Source organism: Onychostruthus taczanowskii, unplaced genomic scaffold (genome assembly GCF_017590055.1).
Source record: "Onychostruthus taczanowskii isolate IOZ18803 unplaced genomic scaffold, ASM1759005v1 scaffold38, whole genome shotgun sequence".
NCBI lineage: Eukaryota > Metazoa > Chordata > Aves > Passeriformes > Passeridae > Onychostruthus > Onychostruthus taczanowskii.
Window position 1 is genome coordinate 6,727,967 of NW_024501237.1, and position 20,828 is coordinate 6,748,794.

Genomic DNA, 20,828 nt, shown 5'->3' on the forward strand with positions numbered 1-20,828 from the left:
TGCAGGGACAAAGCAAAGCCCTCATTACAGGGGTGTGCATCTACAGCTAGTGATGCACAGAAAGAGAAATTAATGTTTTTACCCTTATTAACATTGCCTGGTGTGTGGTCAGGCCATGGGAGGCACATTTCCAAAGAACAGAAGACATGATAAAGTTATCACTGCTTACATATTGGAAATTGACATAAACTTTACATAAAACGTGGCTGTAATTCCACAGCAGTGTCCCTAAGAGTGCCCTTTCATTTTTCAGAGGGCACTCTACCGAAGCTTTCCAAGTTAGCCTTGCTGTTCCTCCCTTTCTGCATCTGAGCTGGAGTAACAAGATTCAGCCCTAAGCATCATGGGCAACTGTATCACCTCAGCCCCTCACCTAGCGCTGTGCTGCTCCACTGACCCCAGATAACTGGGCAGCAAACTTTTTGTCACCAACAAGCTCAGTTCAGTTGCTTTATTTCATTTAATCATTTCATTTCATTTCATTTCAGTTTGCAAGATACAAAAAAAAAAAAAAAAAGCCTTGGATGGACTCAATGTACATGGCAAGCTGCCTAGCATCCTCTCTGGCATGCGGTGGCTCCAGGGAACCTTTGAATGTACCTTCCTGCCTGGCTGGGGCTGGCAGAGGCAGCGCCAGGGCTGCCCCCATACTCACTGACTGTAGTAGTAGTCCTGGCCATACACATCGTACCCATGCCCTTTGTAGTAGCTGTACTCATCTTCGTAGGCCCGGTAGCTGTCCCCGCGTGCATACTCATCCTGTTCCTCATACCCACCCTCAGTGGTGCCCTCATCCCCCCGGCTGTGGTCCCTGGCTGTCACATCATACTCCCACAGCCCCTCAGCTGTGGTGGCATCTGTGGTGACACCTATGGGTCCCCCATCATCCATAGTGGTCGCCTGTGTCAGACCCTCTTCGTTGGTGGTGCTTGCAATGGTGGTGGCTTCAGCTTCCTCCTCCTCCTCCTCTTCTTCCTCTTCTTCTTCTTCTTCCTCCTCCTCTTCCTCCTCTTCCTCAGCTTCACCAGTGCCTTCCTCAGCCACCACAGTGTCATTGCCATGAGGTCCAATACCCTCTGTGGTATTGGTGCTTGTGCCATTGACACCATTCTCATTCTCATCTACTTCTTCTTCCTCCTCATTCTCATCACTGTCTTCATTTTCAGACTCTTCCCCCTTGCTGCCAGTTCTCTGCCTGATCCTTTGGCAGCCCTTGCCCTGGCAGAGGGAAGACAGCACAGTATTACTTGGATGTCGGGAGGCTGCAGCTCCACGTGGAAAGGGGCACGTCTGGGCACAGCTGAGCATCCCCCCACACCTTTCATGGCAGGACTGTCTTTTTGGGGTACCCCTTCCAACCCCAAGTTAATGCCCAGAGCTTTGTCCAGCTATAGCTATTTCCACAGCAATCCCCCAAGCTGAAACAGGGTGCAGGGCATCCCATGGGTACAAGCAAACATGCAGGGAACAGCCCCCTCCCCATGGGTGCTCCCTCTATCTCCCCAAACCACACCTGATGGGGGGATGTGACGTCTCCTCCAAGTGCACCTTGGCAGTCCTCAGGGGCTGCTCCAGCAGGGTGTCCAGCTGCCCTGGTGCCAGCATAAAATGGCTCCTACAAGGACAGGGACAGGACAGGGCAGGGGGTCAGCAGCTGGAGTGGAGCACAGGCCTCCCTGCAGTGAGAGGGGTACAGTGCATCCACACAGAGTGTTTAGGCATTGCTCCTAGTTCCGTGCTTTCTCATGGGTCTTGTTCCAGGCTGAAATGTAGAAGCTGCAGCAGGGCAGCTGGAGCTGTGCAATTACGTGGTGGTGGCTGGAGTCGGGTGTTCCCTTTCTGGCTCCACATTTTGCTTTGCAAAGCATCTAAAGGTTTTCTTCTGAAGTTACCTCCCCCAGTTTCCAGTAAACAAAGAAAGCCACAGGCACACTACATGCGAACACACTGCTCATCATGTGTGGATGGTCAGTGAGAGTGTGATGGCTCAAAGCCAGGCATGAGCCCAAACCCCACCAGCAATCAGCCATCAGCAACACTTGCCCCAGAGATCAGCAGCAGAGCAGGGCTCTCAGTGGGTGCAAGGCTAAAAAAAAGGGTAAGGAATAACTCAAATGCAAACAGAGCCTGGAGAAGACACTGAAGGACTGGTGGGGCAATTCACCCAGGGCCCAGTCTGGGAGGTGGAGATTGTTGGTACCAGCACATGAGCCCAGCCATGGCAGGGAGACCTGAAGTCAGTGTCATCGCTGCCCTGGGCAACCCCTGCTGCTCACACTCCAAGACCAAGTACACCTACCTTGGCATTTTGGGCCACTTCAGACATTTAAATACAGATGCACATGCTGGCAGAGAAAATCCAGGCTGCTCTCCTCTCCAAGAGGAGAGCCATCAAATTGCACTGTGCAGCAAGCTGTGCCAGTGGAAGCAATGCTCCCTATATAGCAGCCAATATAATGCTTTTTACATACTGGTATGCTCTATAATGCTTTTTACATGACTGACCCTGGGGCCTTTGAGCATGATTCATTTTGCTTTTTTTACATACTGATATGCTCTATAATGCTTTTTACATACATATAACTGACCCTGGGGCCTTTGAGCATGATTCATTTTGCTGACTACCCTGCCAGTGAAGGCACATCCCTGCATGGGAGCAGCCACTGCTCTGGTGCCCTCAAAATGAAAAGGGCAGTCCTAAAGAGCAGCTACATTCCTGCAAATCAGTTAATTTCTTCCTGAGAAATGAAATTCCACCTTTGCTGTCCATCCCACTGCTCAAATCTATCCCTAGAAATTGCAGTGGTAGGGGAGAGAAACAGGTAAAATGGGGCAAATTGCAGGGAGGTGCCAGGGCTGGCACAGGGGCCATATCCCATGCTACATCCCAAGCCCTGACAGGCCACCAAATTGGGGTTTAAAACCAGATTCCCTGGATTTCATTAAATAACTTTTAAAAAAGAAAAAAAAATACTTGATTAGGTGTGACACACAGGATTCTAAGCATGCCAGATCCTTATTTCAAAGCACCTGTGTGCCTGAGACCACTGGACTATTTTTGAGCATTTGCATCCCGATAAGGCACAAAAGATCTTTTTAATCCCTTACATTTAATTTTGGACCTGGGCTGCTCTCACAACTACAGAGGTGCCCAAGCCCACATTGATCCAGCAGACAGGAGCAGCTTTACCATCTGACTGATACAAATTTGACTTTCCCAATATAGCATCAGTTTGTGTCACTCCACAGACACACATGCAGAGCATGACTGCATTTTCTGTAGGGCTATTCTCAGTGCTATAGGGGTAACAGACCCTGAAAAAGGAAGGTAAGAGGAGTTCCTAACAGCACCTTCTTCCTTGTGTGAACCTCCCTGTTTCTGTCCTTTGGCCTGTCCTGCTCCTTTCTGAGCTGCTGGAAACGGAAACCAAAAGAATTTGTCTCAGGGTTGTTTGGTACAACCCCTGTCCAGGAAAAAAAGGAAAGCAAAAGGAAAATATCGACGACAAAAAAAAAAAAAAAAAAAAAAAAAAAGTCCAGAGTAGAAAATCCAGTTGTAACCAGAGTGCAAGTCTGTGGGAAGTCAGTGACCACAGATGCTGATGAGCAGAGACTACAAAACCAAAGAAAGTTCTCAAATTCCCGTATTTGTTTTGCAGACTACTGGTTTGCCATACTCACCCCCTCTTCCTCCTCCTCCGAGCCATCCCCCTCTTCCTCAGATGAGTCACTACCCTAAGAAGAGAAAAAACCAAGTTGGAGGCGGGTGGGTGGGTTCCCAGTGGTGTCATGAGTACAATGTCCTATGCACAGGTCCACAGGCCATGCCTACAGGGCACAGACCATGCCCCCATCTCATCTGGCCAAAATCTCTGCATTTGGAGGGCGACGAAGGAGCAGCAACCCCTCGGAAGCACCCACCTGGTACCGTCGCTGCGGGGGATACACGTAGATGTATCTGTACAGGTAATGCCGGTGCCGGCTCTTGAAAACCTACCAGAAGAAGGAGGGGGAAAATCCCATCAGTCTGGGACCTTGGGTACAGGAGCCACCAAAATGTGCTCTTCCTCAAGATCAGCCCTGTGTGGGACTAGGCACGCGGGGTGGGGGAGGCCCTACCGCGTTCTCTTCTGAGTCACCCCACTTGGGTTGCCGCAGCCAGCTCTTGACCTGGGGGAAAGGGTGGGTTGGTACATGCCCCACAGCAGCCCCGGCAAGGCCGGGAGGTCCCCCCTCGCCTGGCACTCACCGAGAAGGTGCACGCCATCCCCACCAGGCAGACAAACACCAGGACACTCCTCATGGTTGCTGTCTCTAGGAACACCAAAACACATTGAGAGCTTGCTTTTCAGCTAGAAAGCACCAACACCACTCCAAACCATCCACATGTCTGTGTCCACGTGGGTGACTGGGGAGAAGAAAGGCTGACTTCCAGCCTTTCTTGGTGAGGTCACCCAACCCCTCCGTAGACCCAATTCTTTCTTTTTCTTCTTCTTTTTTTTTTTTTTTTTTTTTTTTTTTTTTTTTTTTTTAATGATCTGCCTCAACTTCCATGAATTTTGGGGTTTTTTTAGAAGCCACAAAATACCAGAAAAGCAAGTTTCACCATGAGTGAACTCAAAGCTTTCCTGGAGAAGGATGACTTATTCCTGTTTTCCCATTGCCCTTAAGGGAGGGGAAAAAGCCAAGCCCCACTGGAGATGCAACAGGAGCAGCTGGGAGCACTGCCCACTGCAGCCACCCTTCCATAGCTCCAAGACCTGCTTGGGCTTTGCCCAGGAAGCAGTGCTCCTGGGAAGTGTAACCTCACTGAGGAAAAACAAATAAGCAAACAAATAATGGAAATAATTGGCTTCACAGCCTGCCATTGGCAAAAATAGCAGTGGCAAGGCACCAATGCAAAGAGCCCCCCACTTAGCTCTGGGCAGGTCTGAACTGCACACCCAAAGCACCAAAACACAGCCTGCCCTCCTGCATCAAGGAGAAAGGACCACACCCAATCCTTCCAGCAGCACCCCAGCCTTCTCCCAGGGAACAATTCTCCCAGCATACCCCTGAGCTCAGTCAGGCCCACTAACCTTCCTTTCTCCTACCCTTCCTCTGCCTAAACCCAGTATCAGCTGTGCTTGTAGAGAATTGTTATTACATTTATCTGTGCTTGAAGTTTCCTTATTTTTGCTTAATTCAGGCTATAAAACAAGTGGCCACAAGTCTCTCTGATCTTGCAGCAAGGTTCTGGATGCTCACCCCCTCCACCCAAGCGCCTCATGAAGCCACAGATCCAGGAAAAGACTAAAAGCAGCACCCCAATCCTGCCAGTAAGCTGACCCTCCCATCTCCCTGCAAAAAGCAGACTTCAAAGCACAACCCAACTGGGAAAAGCAGCAGCAAGCTTACCCTGCCCCAGCACCAAGAGCTAACCATGGAGGAGTCAGCCGGCACAGATTTCCTCCCGCTGCTGCCCTGCTGGGATATAAGGTCTGGCTTTGCCCCCCCCAAGCCAGTCACCGCCCTGCCCGGAGTGACGCCAGCTCTCCAGCATGCACCAAAACCCCTCCAAAACTTCAACGCTGGCAGATTTGGTGCACAAACATAGCGCCCCGTGCCGCTGCCAAACCCAGCGAGGTTTGCACTGCGCCACTTAATTGAGGGTCTTGCCTCAGATGTGCGGCTGGGAGGCTGAGGATATAATAACACTCTGGGTTTTAATTAAAATAAATATTGGGAAATCTGTTGCTGGGGGGTGTCCACCTCCCTTTTTGGGAAATCCTGTCACTGTTTTTTCAAGTAGACACAAAGAACGACCTCAAAGGCCTGGCCCCACAGCCACTTGTGCAGAGCCGTTAGACCAAAAAAAAAAGCTAAATCCAAAAATAATCCCTCTCCAGGATGCCTGCAGAGGCCTTGGTAAGGAAAGGGAAAGAAAAGGGGACTCAGATACAGGTGTCACTCAGTGCCTCTTTGAGAGTCATTTCCGCCACAGTGTTGCTAGAAAATGCAGGTCTGCTTTGTTTCTAAAGCCCTGCAAACTACGCAGACCCACACAGGGGCCAGCCCAGTCCCCTGCTCTCAAAAATTAGGCATTGTTCAGCTGAAATCTGTGTATGTCCCCGGCAAAGCAGAATAACTGCCGGGGAGTGGGGGGAAAATGAAAAAACCCCACCCACATATGCACTCAAATCACACTGGGGATCTTGGTGACAGGATACAGCAAGCAGATGCTGCCCCCTGCACCCACCTCTGCAAGGATGTCTTTTCTCCTTTACCTATATTTATCATTTCCTGCTTGGATTTCATCCACCCAGCTCTCCAGTGCACCTCTGCTTCCTCTTTCCCATTTTTCTTGCATTCATCAGCAAAGGCCCCTAAGCTTCTGCACATTTGGGCTGCAGCAGTTCAGGGAATGACTCCTCACCAAATGCAACTTCGCTTCCTGAAGTGGCAAGGAGAGCTGCAAATCCCACTTGATGCTTTCAGCCCTACAGCCCTAGGAGAAGGAAGAGAGGTGCTGAAAAATAAATGCCTTCAGGCAGATCTGTAATGGTCAGCTTAGCCAGTGGTAAAACTATGGTTATTAAGTACAGAAAAATCCACTTTGCCATGAAATGCCTGAATGTTTCTTCTTAAAACTAGGGGCAAAAACAGCCTCAATTACATACAGGGAAGCCCATCATTGACAGGTACATGATGTGGAGCTGATAATTGCTGATAGAACACTATGCACATAAGTTGTTTCTGGGGAGGGAGAGGTCCCCCATAGCTCCCCAAGGGTCCAGCACCCCTGGCAGCAGACCATGCCACATGCCCACCATACAGCCCCTGGGGCTGCAGGGCACAGCTGCCCCCATGGGCTGCAAAGCCTCTTGTGTCACTGTGATGTCCTAATTATAAGGGAGGCCTGGAGCTGGCCATGGCTTTCAGCTGATGCCTTGTGCCAGGAAAAGCCACACACAAAAAAAAAACCCCAAAAACCAAAAAAACCCCAAACAAATTAAAAAAAAAACCAACACAAAAGCACCTCAGCCATTCAGTTCTTTGGTGCCAACACAGCAGCCTTTGATAGAGACAGATCAGCATTTGTGAGATAAGGATTCCCATGTCCTCCCATCTCCATGGGGCTGGAGCAGCTGGAGGGGCTGCCCTGCTGTGCATTCAGGGCAGTGACAACCCTGCTTCCCATTGTCCCCTGCTGTCCTATGCTGCCTGGCCTAGGAAAGCAGTGAGCATGTGCCTGGCTTTGAGCTTAAAATTTCATCAGGGCTTGGGAACAGAAAGTCCTGGTGGGAGGCGATTTTTAATGTAATTAAAGGGCCTCTGCTCCAGTCTGCTTAAAAAAAATATGGAAAACTGACTATAAAAACATGTTTCACCCAAGATCCCTAAAAGGCACCAGGATAATTAACATGTGCTGAAGTGCCTTGTGCAGCCAGCACCTATGTTTAGCTCCTGGAGTGGGTGCTGCCCAGGCAGGCTACCAGCAGCAGCAACCTCACTGGCACCATGGTGGGAGACCAGCAAGGAACTCAGCCAGAACATCCAAAACACTTTCACTTGAAATTTATTTTTTATTACTACTTCAAAATCATCACATGGCAGGTGTGGAGCATTGGTCTCTTAATGCTTTTGCAAGAACTCCATCTCTCCAAGGTGGCAGGGCTTGGAGGGATCACCCTTTTGTCTGAAAGGAATCTGTTATTAAAAGCAAATGCAGACTTTGAAAGCTTTATTAAATGATATCACCTTGCTGGAAACAAAACATAGCACAGCTTATCTGCCTCCAAAGGATGGGGTTTTAACCAGCATGGTCTAGTGGAAGGTGGGGTTTGCACCAGCCGCTGGCCACAGCTTTGTGCTGCAGCTTGCACCCAGCAAGGGCACCCTTTACAGTTTGGGTGTACTTGCCTGAGGACCTCAGGGTCAGAGTGTCCCAGTGTGGCTCAGACTGACATGGCTCCTAAGTCCAAATTTACTTATTATTTTTGCAGGGCAGTAAATGAGCAGAACAGAGTGCTCCTGCTCTACCCGGGCACACTGCAGGGCTGAGGCCACACCATCCTATTTCCATGCCCTGCAGCTATTCTGAAAGGAAACCTCAGGGCCAAAAATAAGTAAAGAAAACAAAACCAGAAGGACTCTTTGAGCATGGTGGGAAGAGACAAAGGTGCTACTGCAGCCAGGGAAAGGGGCACCCCTGCCATGCAGCTCAGTGGCCAGGGCACCCCCAAAACCTATATAGGAGTCACATTTGGCAGAGCTTGCCCTGGCTTCCAGCTCTCCCCACATACTGTCAGTGACAGTAGTGTGTGTGCCACAGTCACCAGCTGGGGAGAGAAGTGATGAGCAAGAAGAGGGAGCAACAGCATAAGAATCAGGAATGCCTTTCTTTCCCCTTACCTCTCAGAGCACAAACACAAATGCAAACCAGCATCAGCTGCACACACAGCTCATTATTCTTTTGCCAACATCCAATTTTAGAATAAAAGTGTGAGGGGAGAATATCTAAAATGCACCTTGTATCAGTCTCCATTATCAGTACACAACCTTTATATATTGGCCCTCTGCAATTGAACATTTTGCATGATTTTCCTTGTTCTCTGAGCAGAAACCAGAAAAATGAAATTAATTCTATTTCCTGGCAAAATGCAGGTCAGGAGTAGCTCTGTAATGTGAGCACTTTGAAGCACCCTGAACTCTGGGAACCAAAGCCAACAAATCACTGAGGCTAGGTTGCAGCATTATCGCAAATCTCAGACTTGCCACCACCCAGGCCCTCACGTGTTTGAGCAATATCTGTATATTGGATCTCCTCTGTTTGTTTGTTTTTCTTTTTTTCAGGAACAAGAAACTCCTCACTCCACTTGCCAGAGCAAGTTACCAGGTCTGGTCTCCCCAGCTGTCTCTGCCTCCATCTACATGTGAGAGCTCTCAAACATATCCTCAGGAGAAAAAGCCAAATAAACCCCCCAAAGGCCTCATTTTTCAGGAGGCAAGCAGAAAGATAGCCTGTATTCATTGCAGAAGTAACAACCAACTGCTTGCACATCCAGCTCAAGAACTGAGCTCTCTAACAAAGTTAAATCAGTGTCCCTGGACCTTCAGGCATCTGGATGGTGTGGAAGCACACTGCTTCTGTGCTGCACTGGTGATGGCTGTCTGCCTCCCTGTTACTGCACTCACTGCTCTAACTTGGTAAAACCCCTGAGTCTGGCGTTAAAAAGGCCCCACTTGCAGCAGAGGCAGAGTGTGCTGTGTGTGTCAGCAGGAACTGCTGCTCTTGAACTGGTTATTTGTTATTGTGTACACACATGAGTTCCACAAGAGTGATGTATGTATCCACATATCACAGAATCACAGAATGGTCTGGATTGGAAGGGACCTTAAATCTCATCTAGTCCCAATCACCTGCCATGGGCAGTGACACCTCCCACTAGACCAGGTTGCTCAAAGCCCCATCCAAACTGGCCTAAATACATAAAGTACATGTTTTCTGCAAAAAGTACCTTAGCACTCAGGCACTCATTTCCTTTTTTTAAAAGGTGGCTTTGCAAAGTTTTCACACTGTTGCGAAACTACTTTTTGTTCTGCAGGTGAAACAACATCAGGTCTAAGACAGAAAGGGCATGTGTTGCCTTGGCCCCCCGGTACAGTTTCAGCCCCTGTGTTCAGTAAGTAACCTGATGCCTTCTGCTAAAATACAACAGCTCTTTGCAGCTTTGCATTTCAGGGAACAGGAAAAAACTGAACTGCAAACCACTTGCTCACTCTGAAGGTTTCCATCGTGAATTTGGGGAGTGCAGTACGAGAGGATTTAAGGTTTCCATCATGAGCTGGGGGAATGCAGTATAGGTGGATGCTAACACTTACACTTTACTTGTACCATCCTGTGGTGCCTGGCTCCACTTGGGGCAATGTGGGGGAGACCACAAAACTCCCAGGACATGGCTGAGCCAGGGATGGGAAAGTTAGTGACCGTCAAAATGCATGGCAGTAAAGAGAGCTGGAAGAAAAATGTCCTTTGAGCATTCAAAAGGTTTGCAGCATTTTGGGGTTTCACTGAGGTCAAAGGCTCTTTTCCCACGTCTGGGATATTTCTTTTGTTCAGATTGATGGCCTCAGTAATTCCGTCAGAGGTTTTTCCTCCCCATTGAAAAGGGCAGAGAAACGCAATCAAACTCTCCTAGCCCCACTGTGTGCTTGGAAAGGAGTGGTTCCCACAACAGAATTACATCACAGGGGGCATGGGCGAGACAATCCCATCAGACCTGAAGGGAGCCTACAAGAAAGAGGAAGAGAAGTTTCTTACAAGGGCATGTAGTGGCAAGACAAGGGGGGAGATGACTTCAAACTGAGAGAGAGAAGGTATAGATTCAATACTAGGAAAAAATTCTCTGCTGTGAGTGTGGTGAGGCACTGGAACAGGTTGCTCAGAGAAGTAGTAGGTGTCCCATCCCTGGGGACAAGACCAGGTTGGATGGGGCTCTGAGAAACCTGGTCTAGTGTCCTTGTCCATGGCAGGGGGTTGGATTGAGATGGTGTTTAAGGTCCCTTCCAACCAATACCATTCTGTGATTCTATCATTGTTTCTTCCACAGATATTCCTATTTTGGTAAAGACAAACACAGGCCAAGGAAAAACCTGCAGCCAGCTGTGGAACTCAGATCACCATGGGAATCCCAGGAAATTTGTCTGCATTGTCAAAAAAGCCACTGCTGGGTGGAGAGGTGGTCTGCAAGTGCACAGGTCTCTTTTCTTTTCCCACCAAATCCAGGAAAATAATGAGGTTGAATAAGTACAGCTTTTATGCCTTGGCTGTCCCAAGTTCAGCTGCCACAGCCAGGCTCAGCACTGCTGCCTCCCACCACTTCAGCCACACAAGCTACTTATTAAAAATAGAAGTTTTTCTTCTTAGTACAAAAAAAAAAAAAAAAAAAAAAAAAAGCACCAAACCCACAAGAAACCTTTATTTTAAGATTATGCAAACTCGTGTTTTCAAAAACCCAAATGGATCCAAAAATACCTGCTTTAAACCCCAATGCTGGTTTCTGGGTAAATTGCTGCATTCAGCTCTGGAGGCCACCCCCAATGCACAAAGAATGTCATGTGGGTGGATAATAAAAGCATACATTGACATGGGCATTTTTTTATTCCTGCCTAACCAGTCAGGAAAAATGAATCTGACAACTTCATCACATAATCATCCTGACACTGGAGGCAGGAACATCTCCAGCAATGGCATAGCCTGTGGCTGACCTTCCCAGCTGCTTGTCCTGCCAGCCCAACAGCAGAGAGCAGGAGTTTCCCCCTCCAATGCTCACGGTGCACAGACACATGGCACAAAACCTGAATACATAGACTCCTAAAAATGCCTTTAAATCCTCCCAAAGAGCATCTTTTGGTCACACTCCCTCTGCCCATCCAAAACCTCACCTGTGAAGTCCTGCCCATCATCAAGCCCTTCCAGATGTCAAGGAGGGTGGCCCTGCTTATACACAGATGAACAGCATTTGATAGGAATAGTCCAATACCACCAGTGTCCCCCAAAACCTTGCAGAAGTCCTTTGACAGGTTCTGGGCAAATCCCTGCGTGGGCCCAACATGAGTGGCTGCCTCCCTGAGGCCAAGCAGGAGGTTTTCCCAGAGAAGGGCAATGCCCAGGAGGGATGGTCCCGTGGGAAGCTGTCCTGGCAGCACCGGCAGGGAGCAGTCAGCTCTGGCACCAACTCCCTGGCTTTTGGGGAGCAGCCAGCCAGCAGGAGGCAAGTTTTGGGCGTTGTTGCCCAGGAGACGAGTGCAGTGGCAGCACGTCCCCAGGAACACACAGCCAGATACCCTTGGCCCTGTTTGCAAGGCACTTGTGCCTCCTGCTCACATTAAACTCATATCAATCCATTTTTTCTCTCCATGCATAAAATGAGGAGGACGGGGACACGCAGTCCCCTGCCCAGCTGTGCCAGGTTGCTGTGCACCCCAGCACCACTCCCACAAGGATGAAGATGGATACAGGGTCATGGACCTGTGTCCAATTTCCGAGAAGCAGTTTCACCCCACTCCTGAAACATTTCGAAACATTTCGACTGTCCTCGCAGGCTGGGCTCACGGCAGAGCTGCACGCCTCTTCCTGGAGGGATCCAAAAACAACTGCTCTATCCCCACCACCACCAGCTGTGGCTACGTGAACATCACCTCTGATGGCCCCCGGGATGTGAGCCAGCCCTGTGACAGAGGCGGCACCAGAACATCGCCGCTGCCTGAGCAGCAGCACCATTTGCTGGTCACGGGAGAGCTCCTGCCTGCCCCGCAGCAGCAAACAAGTCATTACCACAACTTTAAACTACCGCGACAGGGATGTGACCCAGACCTTTTTGCTGCAGCCAAACCCAAGATAGCCCTTGCTGTCTTTCACCCCAGTGGTGGAGCTGCACTCCAGAATTCTGGTGCTCATGTCCCTGACAGGCATCACTGTCATCACAGTATCCCCAAATATTCACACAACTGATATGAGGGGTCAAAAAATAAGGGCCAGGTCACAGCTGAGGTATTCACAGTGAAGTGGGACTAGTGGGATGAAGAGTCAGGAAAGAGGCTCATTCCCAAGGCAGCAGCATGGGGAAGCCACAAGTTTCAGAGCTGGTCTCATACAGAAGCAGAAAAATGTTTTCACACCTTTTACCTAGGGTGAAAATTAAAACATAATTTCCATAAAAACCAGGAGCTGTTCAGCTCCCAGCCTTCATTGGAAACAGGCTACAAATTAAGTGTGGTTCTGCTATAAGTAGCAGCAAAAGATTTCGTTTTTTTACTGGTTCTTGAATTTGGTACTGCAATGCTCAGCAGTACCCCTGAGACTTGACAGCTGAAGGGAACGTCCTCACTCACCCTAGCCCCTTGGGGAGTGTCCCCTGCAGAGCCACAACTCCATGCTGTAAAACTGCATAGTGACACAACAGCTTCACCTTCAGCATCGAAACCTACATTGTACTGCTTGTCTTGCACATGTGAACAAGGAAGAAGGGCCTGGGTGGCATTTAAAATAATGTGATTTTAAATAACATGTTGTTTATTTGCTGATAGGAGGAAAAAAACCAACTAAATGTCACATAGAGTAGAACAGGTTTTACATGGTATCATGGTAACACCTTTACCTTGCTTACCTGCATCTCTGCTGCAGGGAACCTGGTACCAGGAGCCACCATAGGCACACAAAGCCAGTGGACCAGAAGAGTCCTCATGACCTGGGACACCTTTCCAGCACCTCAGGAAGAGCAGTACAATCCTTGCTCAGGGTGCAGGTGATGACTCTAATATAGCAAAGCCTCAGGCCCAGCTCACTGGGGACATCAGCCAGATTTTCCACCCCACTGCGGTTTCACCAAGGGGCAGGGGTGGCCTTTGGGGCACCTGGAAATAGAGGGAGTGGGAACACCCTCAGCTTTTGCTTTCCCCCTCCTCCCGGCATGCTGTGGCTCCTCACACAAATATCCTGCCCTTTGCTTCCCATTCCTTCTGGTCCAGCCCCAAATTGCAGACCCTGACACACCCAGGAGAAAAAAACAGCAACACCTCAAACCACAGTGGAGTTTGGTGGTTTTAATGGTGATTAAAGAAATCATCAGGGTATATTTCAGCTTTGAAATACAAGTGCAAAAAGGATACAGTATAATGTTTTCTGTACATTTCTTACAAAATAATAAAAATATTACATACATCCCATCCTGAAGTGGTACGTCACACCCTGCTGTGCCCATGCACCACATGTGCATACCAGCTGTAGCTTTTCCCTTTTATGTGCTGGACATAGAGTTAATGGAAAGCTCCAACTGGAGTCTGGGCAGATGTGTTTAGGGCAGTGGTAGGTAAACAGAAGGGGTGAACACAGGGACCTGCCCAGCATCCCCAGGAGTGCCAAGCCACCACTGTGCCCCTGGGACAAGTGGGCAGCATCACCCTGCTGGCACTCACAGCTCTCAGCTGCTCTCCAGTTTGATACAGAAAATACCCTTTTTTGCTGTGGTTCTGTGTTCTCCCTGTGACTGGCAACACTTTAACTCCCTGTGTAGCATGCCCAGGCCTAGCCCTGGCAAACCTGACTCCATTTTAACCACAGCACCTTCTTGAGAAGAATTCAACCAGTCTATATGGCAAATAAATTAACCCCTTCTACCCCCACACCCTCCATGCCACTGAGGCCACGGGGCACAGGTCAGTACCCGTCCTGGCAGTCATTGTCATCATAGTCAGCAGCAGGTCTGTGGCGGAGGGCACCCAGCCGCTGCTTGCGGCCCCCATGCTCCAGGCTCTGCAGGGAGCTGTCGTCCCCGTGGCTGCTGGACTCACGGGTGGCATCCTCCTGGGAGTGGCTCTCTGCATCATCCTCATCTTCCTGGGACTCACTGTTGTCGCTCTCTGTGGACCTGCTGTCCTCACCTGTGTTGTCCTCTGGGCTGCTCTCGTCCTCTGGCGACTCTGGGCTCTCAGCTGATGTGCTTGGCACAGAGTCATTCTCATCCTCCTCTGACTCCTCCACAGTGTCCTCTGTGGAATGGCTCTGGTCATCTTCATCTTCCCTGGACTTGCTCAGTTTACCCTCTTCTTCCCTGGACTCACTGTCAGGTGTAGACAGCACACTCCTGCCCTCAGCAGAATCCCAGTCCTCCTGACCTTCCCAGGTTTGACTGTTGCTGTGCTCATTCAAGGTTCTTACCACCTCTGGGGTCTCCCCTGGCTCTTCATCTGACTGTTCATCAGTGGTCTCCCTGGACTCGCTGTCCTCATCTTCCCTGGAGGGGTTGTCCTCCCCATCCCCATCCCCATCCTCCTTGGAGTGGCTGGAGCTTTTTTCCTCTGACTGGCTGTCAACAGGCTCTTCTGACTGACTGTTGTTCTCCACAGATGGGCTGTCTTCTCCAGAGTCACCATCCTCCACCTCAGGGGACCTGCTGTCACCCTCCTCCCAGTGGTGGGAGCCAGCCCCCTGGGCACTCTCCCCACTGTTCCCCAGAGCACGGGGGCCAGTGTGGCGCATCCTGTAGCTGCTGCCTGGGCCATCAAAGACAGAGGGATCATCCCCCTGCATGGCTTCATCCTGGAAGTCATAGCTCTCCACCTCCTGGCTGCTGCTGCTGGCCCCTCTGTGCCTGTAGGTGTGCCCAAAGCCATAGTTCCTGTAGCGTTGGTGGTCTGCCCCAGTGCTTTCGCTGCTGCTGCTGCTGCTGTGCCCCACACCAGCCCTGGCATCCCCACGGCCAGTGTCATGCTCGTGTTCCCCTGCCCCATCAGCACCAGCCACATAGGTAGGGCCTTCACCCCTCTCCTCTTCCCCGTTGGCATCGAAGGTGTCGTCCCCACTGTCATCCTCCTCATCCAGGAACCCGCCACCATGGGAGGGAAACCCGTTGGCTCTGGTGCCGTACTGGTCTCCATTGTCAGCGTCATCAGTGTCATGTGCATCCGCCTCCTATGGAGGTGACAAACAGATGAATGCAAAGCCAAGCACAGCCTTGACCAATGCCAGCTTTGGGGCCAAGGGAGCTTTCCTGGCAGAGCAAAACATTCCTCTCCACTCACTCACTCACTCACTCACTCACCAGGAAACCAAGGTCATTCCCATTGTTGGCACTCATATCTTCATGGTCCACCTGGTTCACGTGCTGAGCCTGCCCAACTTGGTCTCCCACATCTTGGCCACTGAGCTCACCCAGCTCCTCATCCACAGCATTCCCACCTGCCAGGTCCCTGGAAAGAGCATTTTCCCCTGTCTCTGGACTGGCAGGAGGATGTCTGCCATCCCCACCATCTAGGTGGTTGCCCAGCTTGCCGATGTAATCTTCATTTGCAGTATCCTGCAGGCAAAAACATGACATTGTGCTTTTGATTTATTAAACACCAACCACAGCATGTTTACTGCTGCTGCAGGACCTCATTCCCAAGCATGCAAGAGCTCAAGTATTTTCTAATTTTTGCACCTCAGCCCTTTAGTTATTTCTGCAGATATAAAATAAAATGGTAGCCACCAACAAAAGGGCAGCCCAGAAAAGCCCAAGCTGCACTAGTTCAGAGCACAGAAAGTCCTTTTTCAGGGCCAGCACAGCAAAAGCTGTCAGGTGAACTGGGAACTTTTTCAGGGAGGCAAGTCAGAACAGGGTGAAACCAACCCAGCTTGAGAAGACTGAGCAGACAGACAAAGCTCAAAGACCCAGAGAAGCAGCAGACCCCTCCTAGGTTCCTTGTGCAAGGATGCCTGCCCAGGGCTGGCTCCCCATCCCAGACTTGCCCCCTGAGGGGCTGCTCCCTGTGGGACAGGGGCACCTGTGGCTTACCTCCTGCAGGGCGCTGGGGTGGGTGGGTTCATGGCCAGGCACCTAAACACATCAGGGAGACAATTTGATCAGTGATCAGTGTGCCTTGGCTGGGCAAAACCAAGGGGTTTGGGGTGGGAGTGTCAGTCCAGGGAGTACTTACAGGGTAAGCACAGGCCACAGCCCAGAGGAGCAGCACCAGGAATGCAGCCCTCATGTCAGTCGTCCCTGTGGCTGCAACAAGGAATGAAATATTTGCAGGCTAGAGCAAAGCCTTTGCATGTGCCTCTGGCTGGAACTTGGCCCCACAAAGCCTTCCCAAATCACAGTGCTCAGCCTGGTGCATAATCAAACAATCCAGAGATTTGTCCTTGTGCCACCTCCTGGCACCTCCTGTGCAGAAACCTCCCTTTAATTTGGGATTTGAAATACCCAGCTATGTACTGGCAGATTATTTGTCTGAGCATCATTAAGGAGCAGGAAAGCTCTCCTGAGTTTTCTGTTCCCATAGTAATGTCACCACCCAGCTGAGCTCAGTGGTTGTGACAGGATCCTGCACCTCAGATGGGCAGCACTGTGAGACCATGGGCTGCAGAGCTGCACCTCCCACCTGGAGTGGTCCCCACAGCAGCCTCATAAAATCTCCCACCATTCCAAAGTGGAGCATCCCAATGAGATAACACCTCAAGAGCTGCATCTCCATAGCCCTCTGGGTGGGCACCCAAGCAGCACTGCTGCCTGGCAGGCAGATAAAGCAGTGGGAGCTTTCCTCCAGCTCTGCTCTCATTTTCCAAGAATTTTCTTTAAGCAACCCAGCACCTCATCCCTATGGGATACACTAAACACACTGAACATCACCCTGGAATGAGCACACTACTGATTTCTTCACTGACAAAGCAACACCTACATCCCAGATGATAAGCCTCCTGCTTTCAACCAAAACTTGTGAGGAAATCTTCAACCCCTTTTCCCAAACGTTGCCATTTTTCTTCCAGGTAATGCCAGATCAACGCAAAGAAACCAAGACCTTTACCTCAAGGTGTGATGCAAGCCTGCGTCTCCTGTGGTGCTGGGGAAGGGATGAACTGGCTGCCCGTGTTGGAATGCTGTGGGCTGTATGTCACAGCGTGGCCGGGCAGGCATTTAACTGCTGCTCAGTGCCAGCCCCGGGCCAGGGGCAGCCAATGGCACCACCGGCAGCGCTGCTGCACCTGGAGGTGTCACCGGGAACTGGCCTCCCACGCTTCCTCTGGCCTCCGCCAGGACGCCAGCCCTAAAAAAGCTCCTTGTGGTTGCAGGATGATGAGATGGGAGGGCAGTTAATGGCGGACTGTCCTGGCCCTGTGTTTTGACTGTTAAATTTATCCCATTCACACACTTCCCTCCATGACACACGCAAACAACTACATCATCACCCACGCCAAGCATTGGACCCCATCCCAGGGACGGCATCCTCCTAACCTGTGCAACCTAACCTTGGGAGCAGAGTCTGCCCTGTGCCATGGGCCAGGGTGCTGAAACACACAGGGACCATTTCCCTGCCAGGTCTCAGCCTTGTCCTGTACCTTGGGGCAGGAGCACAAAACCACCCCAGAAAGAGAGTACTCATTTTCATGCCCACACAGGCACTTGTGCCAGGAAGAAGGGAAATACCAAATGGAGGTGTATAGGGAGCGTCCCACACTCTGCACTGAGTGTAGCATTCCAGTGCTCCTTCCAGCTGCTGGACAGGGAAGGGATGCTACCTCTGCTCTGGAAAACTCAGGCCAGAGTTTTCCAGGTATGTGCCATGGGGACATGGACAGGGCTGCAGCTTTGCAGCCTTCACAGGAGATGCTGGCACTGTGAAATAAATGACTGAAGGAAACTTGGGCAGGGTCAGGATTAAGCCAGAGCTCTGTAAACTGCAGGTTATCTGAATTTGCTCAGGCTGTAGAAAACAGCATCCAGATGGCATGTCTCGTGCCGGACAGAGCATCTTGTGAAACCAGACATGTCAGTCTGCTGCTGGTGTGATTTCTTCCTCACAATCTCCTGCTGTTTCCCCCCTCATTACCAGCCCACAGTCCACGTGTGTCTGTTCTGCAAAGACTGTAAGGTGCTGAATGTGATGAGTATAATTTTTCTCCTTCCTCCTGTGCCCCATGCAGGGAGGCCCCAGTGCCACTGTGGCCCCACTGCTTTCCCCACAGCCCCTTGGCCTCAAGATGGTCGCCATCAAGCTGCTCATTCCTGTGCCCATACCTTCAGCAGATGTTTTCCCTCTTCTTCCCCACCTGACCCCTGCCGCAGATACCGTGGGATGTATTTTCCTTCTGACCTGTGTCAAAATTATACCCCTGTCCCCAGCCAGATATGAGTTCATGTTGCTAACCTTTTTTAAGCACCTCCAACAATTACCATGTTTTGTCTTTTTTTTTTTTTTTTTTAATATCAAACCTGCATTTAACTTAGCCCCTAAAGATCTGGTGGTGCCTCATGTCCAGATGCTGTGGTGCAAGAAAGAGATAAACACCAAGCTCTGCATGCCTGGCTCTCTTATAACACACATCACCCATTGCCCCTCCAGACGCTACCCCAAGGTCACTTCCCTCCTTTGCATCGGCCTGAAACACCTGCAGCACCAGCACACCCAACAATGCTCACTGACAGCATGCTGACCTGATCCACAACCCTGTAACCTCCAATAGCCCTGGGTCCATCGATGAGGTCTGTGCCCCAAATCCCTTCCAGAGGCCATCCTACAGCATTAGCCAGATTGCCCCTGCCTCTGTTTCTCAGGGAAAGAAAACCCCAGCCCACATATTGCAACCTTACAATTAACCTTATAAAAAATAATACTAAGGATTATTGTTGTTACAGCAGAGGTGCGAAATGGATTGAGGGGGGGAGCAGCAGCTATCTATTGGGTGTTTTAAATGTCACTGGGCATTTCCCCAAGTCCTATCCTACCAAGATTCTCAGTCCCTGAAAGGAAGATGGGGGAAGCCTGGCCAGGCTAAAGTTGGCACCCTCAGACTACCAAGTCAGAAACTAGAAACTAGAAGACTGGCAGGGCTGGTAAGAAGATGCAGGAATATCACTCCTCTGTTTGACAGTCTGGACTGCTTAGTGTTCATGAGAACAAAGAAATGAGTGCAGACAGCAGGAGGGATAAGAGACACCAAAGCCAAAAGACAAGCTGGCACTACAGCCAGCCAGCTGGTGGAGGAAGAACATAACAGCTGCTCTCCTGCACTGATCAAGACAGTTCAGCATCAAAAACTCAAGAACTAAATAGTGTTGTAAAAACCACTGTTCCCTCTTTTTTTTCCAGTCCAGGGTATTTTAATAATATTAATGTTGCTGGTGCACTTCTCTCCTGAGTAGAATTAACAATTTTGACAGCAGCATCAAAAGGAAAAGGATCAGTGAATGACGGGAGCAGGGAAGACTAGGATGAGAGCAGGACCCAAGGCACATGTCCTCAGTACTCAACCAAACACTCAGCACCAGCTCCTACCTTATGGTCAGATCCAAATCCAAATCACTTTCCCCCGCACTTTCTGGTGACAGGTATTATAACACAGTTTCATTTTGTTACCTGAGTAAACACTGTCTGCGATTCACTGCATTAACATGACACAGAGCCTAGTAGCTAATGATGACATTTTAGGTGTTTGAAGAGCAACACTGATATTCCAACTTCTTCGGGGAGCAAGCCTAACAGCTACAAATGCTGTGATATGGAACTACCAGCATATTTGTCACAGCATAGAGCCATGCACAAGCTTGATTTCTTCTAAGCCTCTAAAATTTGTTACTTCTCCTTGCTGGAAAAGAACATCTCACAGGAGCCTGTGTCCAGGGGCCCTGAAATACAGACACACACAAGGCACCTGCTAAGCTAGACCTCTGCGCAAGACCAACAGCCCTTTCCCCTGGCGTCCTGTCAGCACAGGGGGTAGGATCATTAACCCTATTCCATGTCGGCCATGGAGTTTCCTCTACAGCCAGAGAAAAAAGGCACTTTAAAGGCACCAGTCATTTACTGTATTTCAGGCACCTATTTCAGACATCACAGATGTCTCTGTGACACGTCAAAGGGAGGTGCTGATCTTATCCTACTCACAAGATGCACAATTCCCTTTCCCAAAACCTATGCAAGACAAGATCCCAAAATCCCTCACTTCCCACCTCTTGTGCCAGACCCACACTCTATATATGTCTATTTATAGCATTTTTCTACCATCCTACTCTGAGCAATGACCTCCAGCAAAACCAGCATATTGCTCCGGTGGTCTGTGGGGACAAAGGCTCACAGGTGTTGTACCTGCTCTGTGCCACTTTTGCCAAAGCAAAACAGAAGGAGCAATAACTGCTATCCACATCATGCCCACTGCAGCTGGAGCTCATGGCTGGACAGGTGCTTTGTGCCATCCCTGCCAGATGTGTGTGACTGGATTGTCAGGTCCTATAAATCTGTATTCATCCACCAACTTGCCTGAATTCACTAACTTGAGGCTGTGACATCATCAGATGTGGATAAGGAGG

At 50.0% G+C, this 20,828-nt stretch overlaps 2 protein-coding genes across 2 annotated transcripts; both read right to left on the bottom strand.

The window, feature by feature from the left end:
• Positions 1 to 651: 651 nt before the first annotated feature.
• LOC121339843 (integrin binding sialoprotein) lies at positions 652 to 4,303 on the bottom strand. The gene is made up of 6 exons (XM_041411999.1): positions 4,250 to 4,303; positions 4,120 to 4,170; positions 3,922 to 3,993; positions 3,682 to 3,735; positions 1,514 to 1,615; positions 652 to 1,218 (listed from the first exon to the last, which is right to left on the bottom strand). Exons 1-6 carry the CDS (start codon positions 4,301 to 4,303, stop codon positions 652 to 654), a joined length of 900 nt encoding a protein of 299 aa, XP_041267933.1.
• Positions 4,304 to 14,200: 9,897 nt separating this feature from the next.
• On the bottom strand, positions 14,201 to 16,512 carry LOC121339842 (dentin matrix acidic phosphoprotein 1-like). Its single transcript, XM_041411998.1, has 4 exons — positions 16,459 to 16,512; positions 16,317 to 16,358; positions 15,585 to 15,839; positions 14,201 to 15,454 (listed from the first exon to the last, which is right to left on the bottom strand). The coding sequence occupies exons 1-4, from the start codon at positions 16,510 to 16,512 to the stop codon at positions 14,201 to 14,203; spliced, it is 1,605 nt and encodes a 534-aa protein (XP_041267932.1).
• Between the last annotated feature and the right edge of the window lie 4,316 nt (positions 16,513 to 20,828).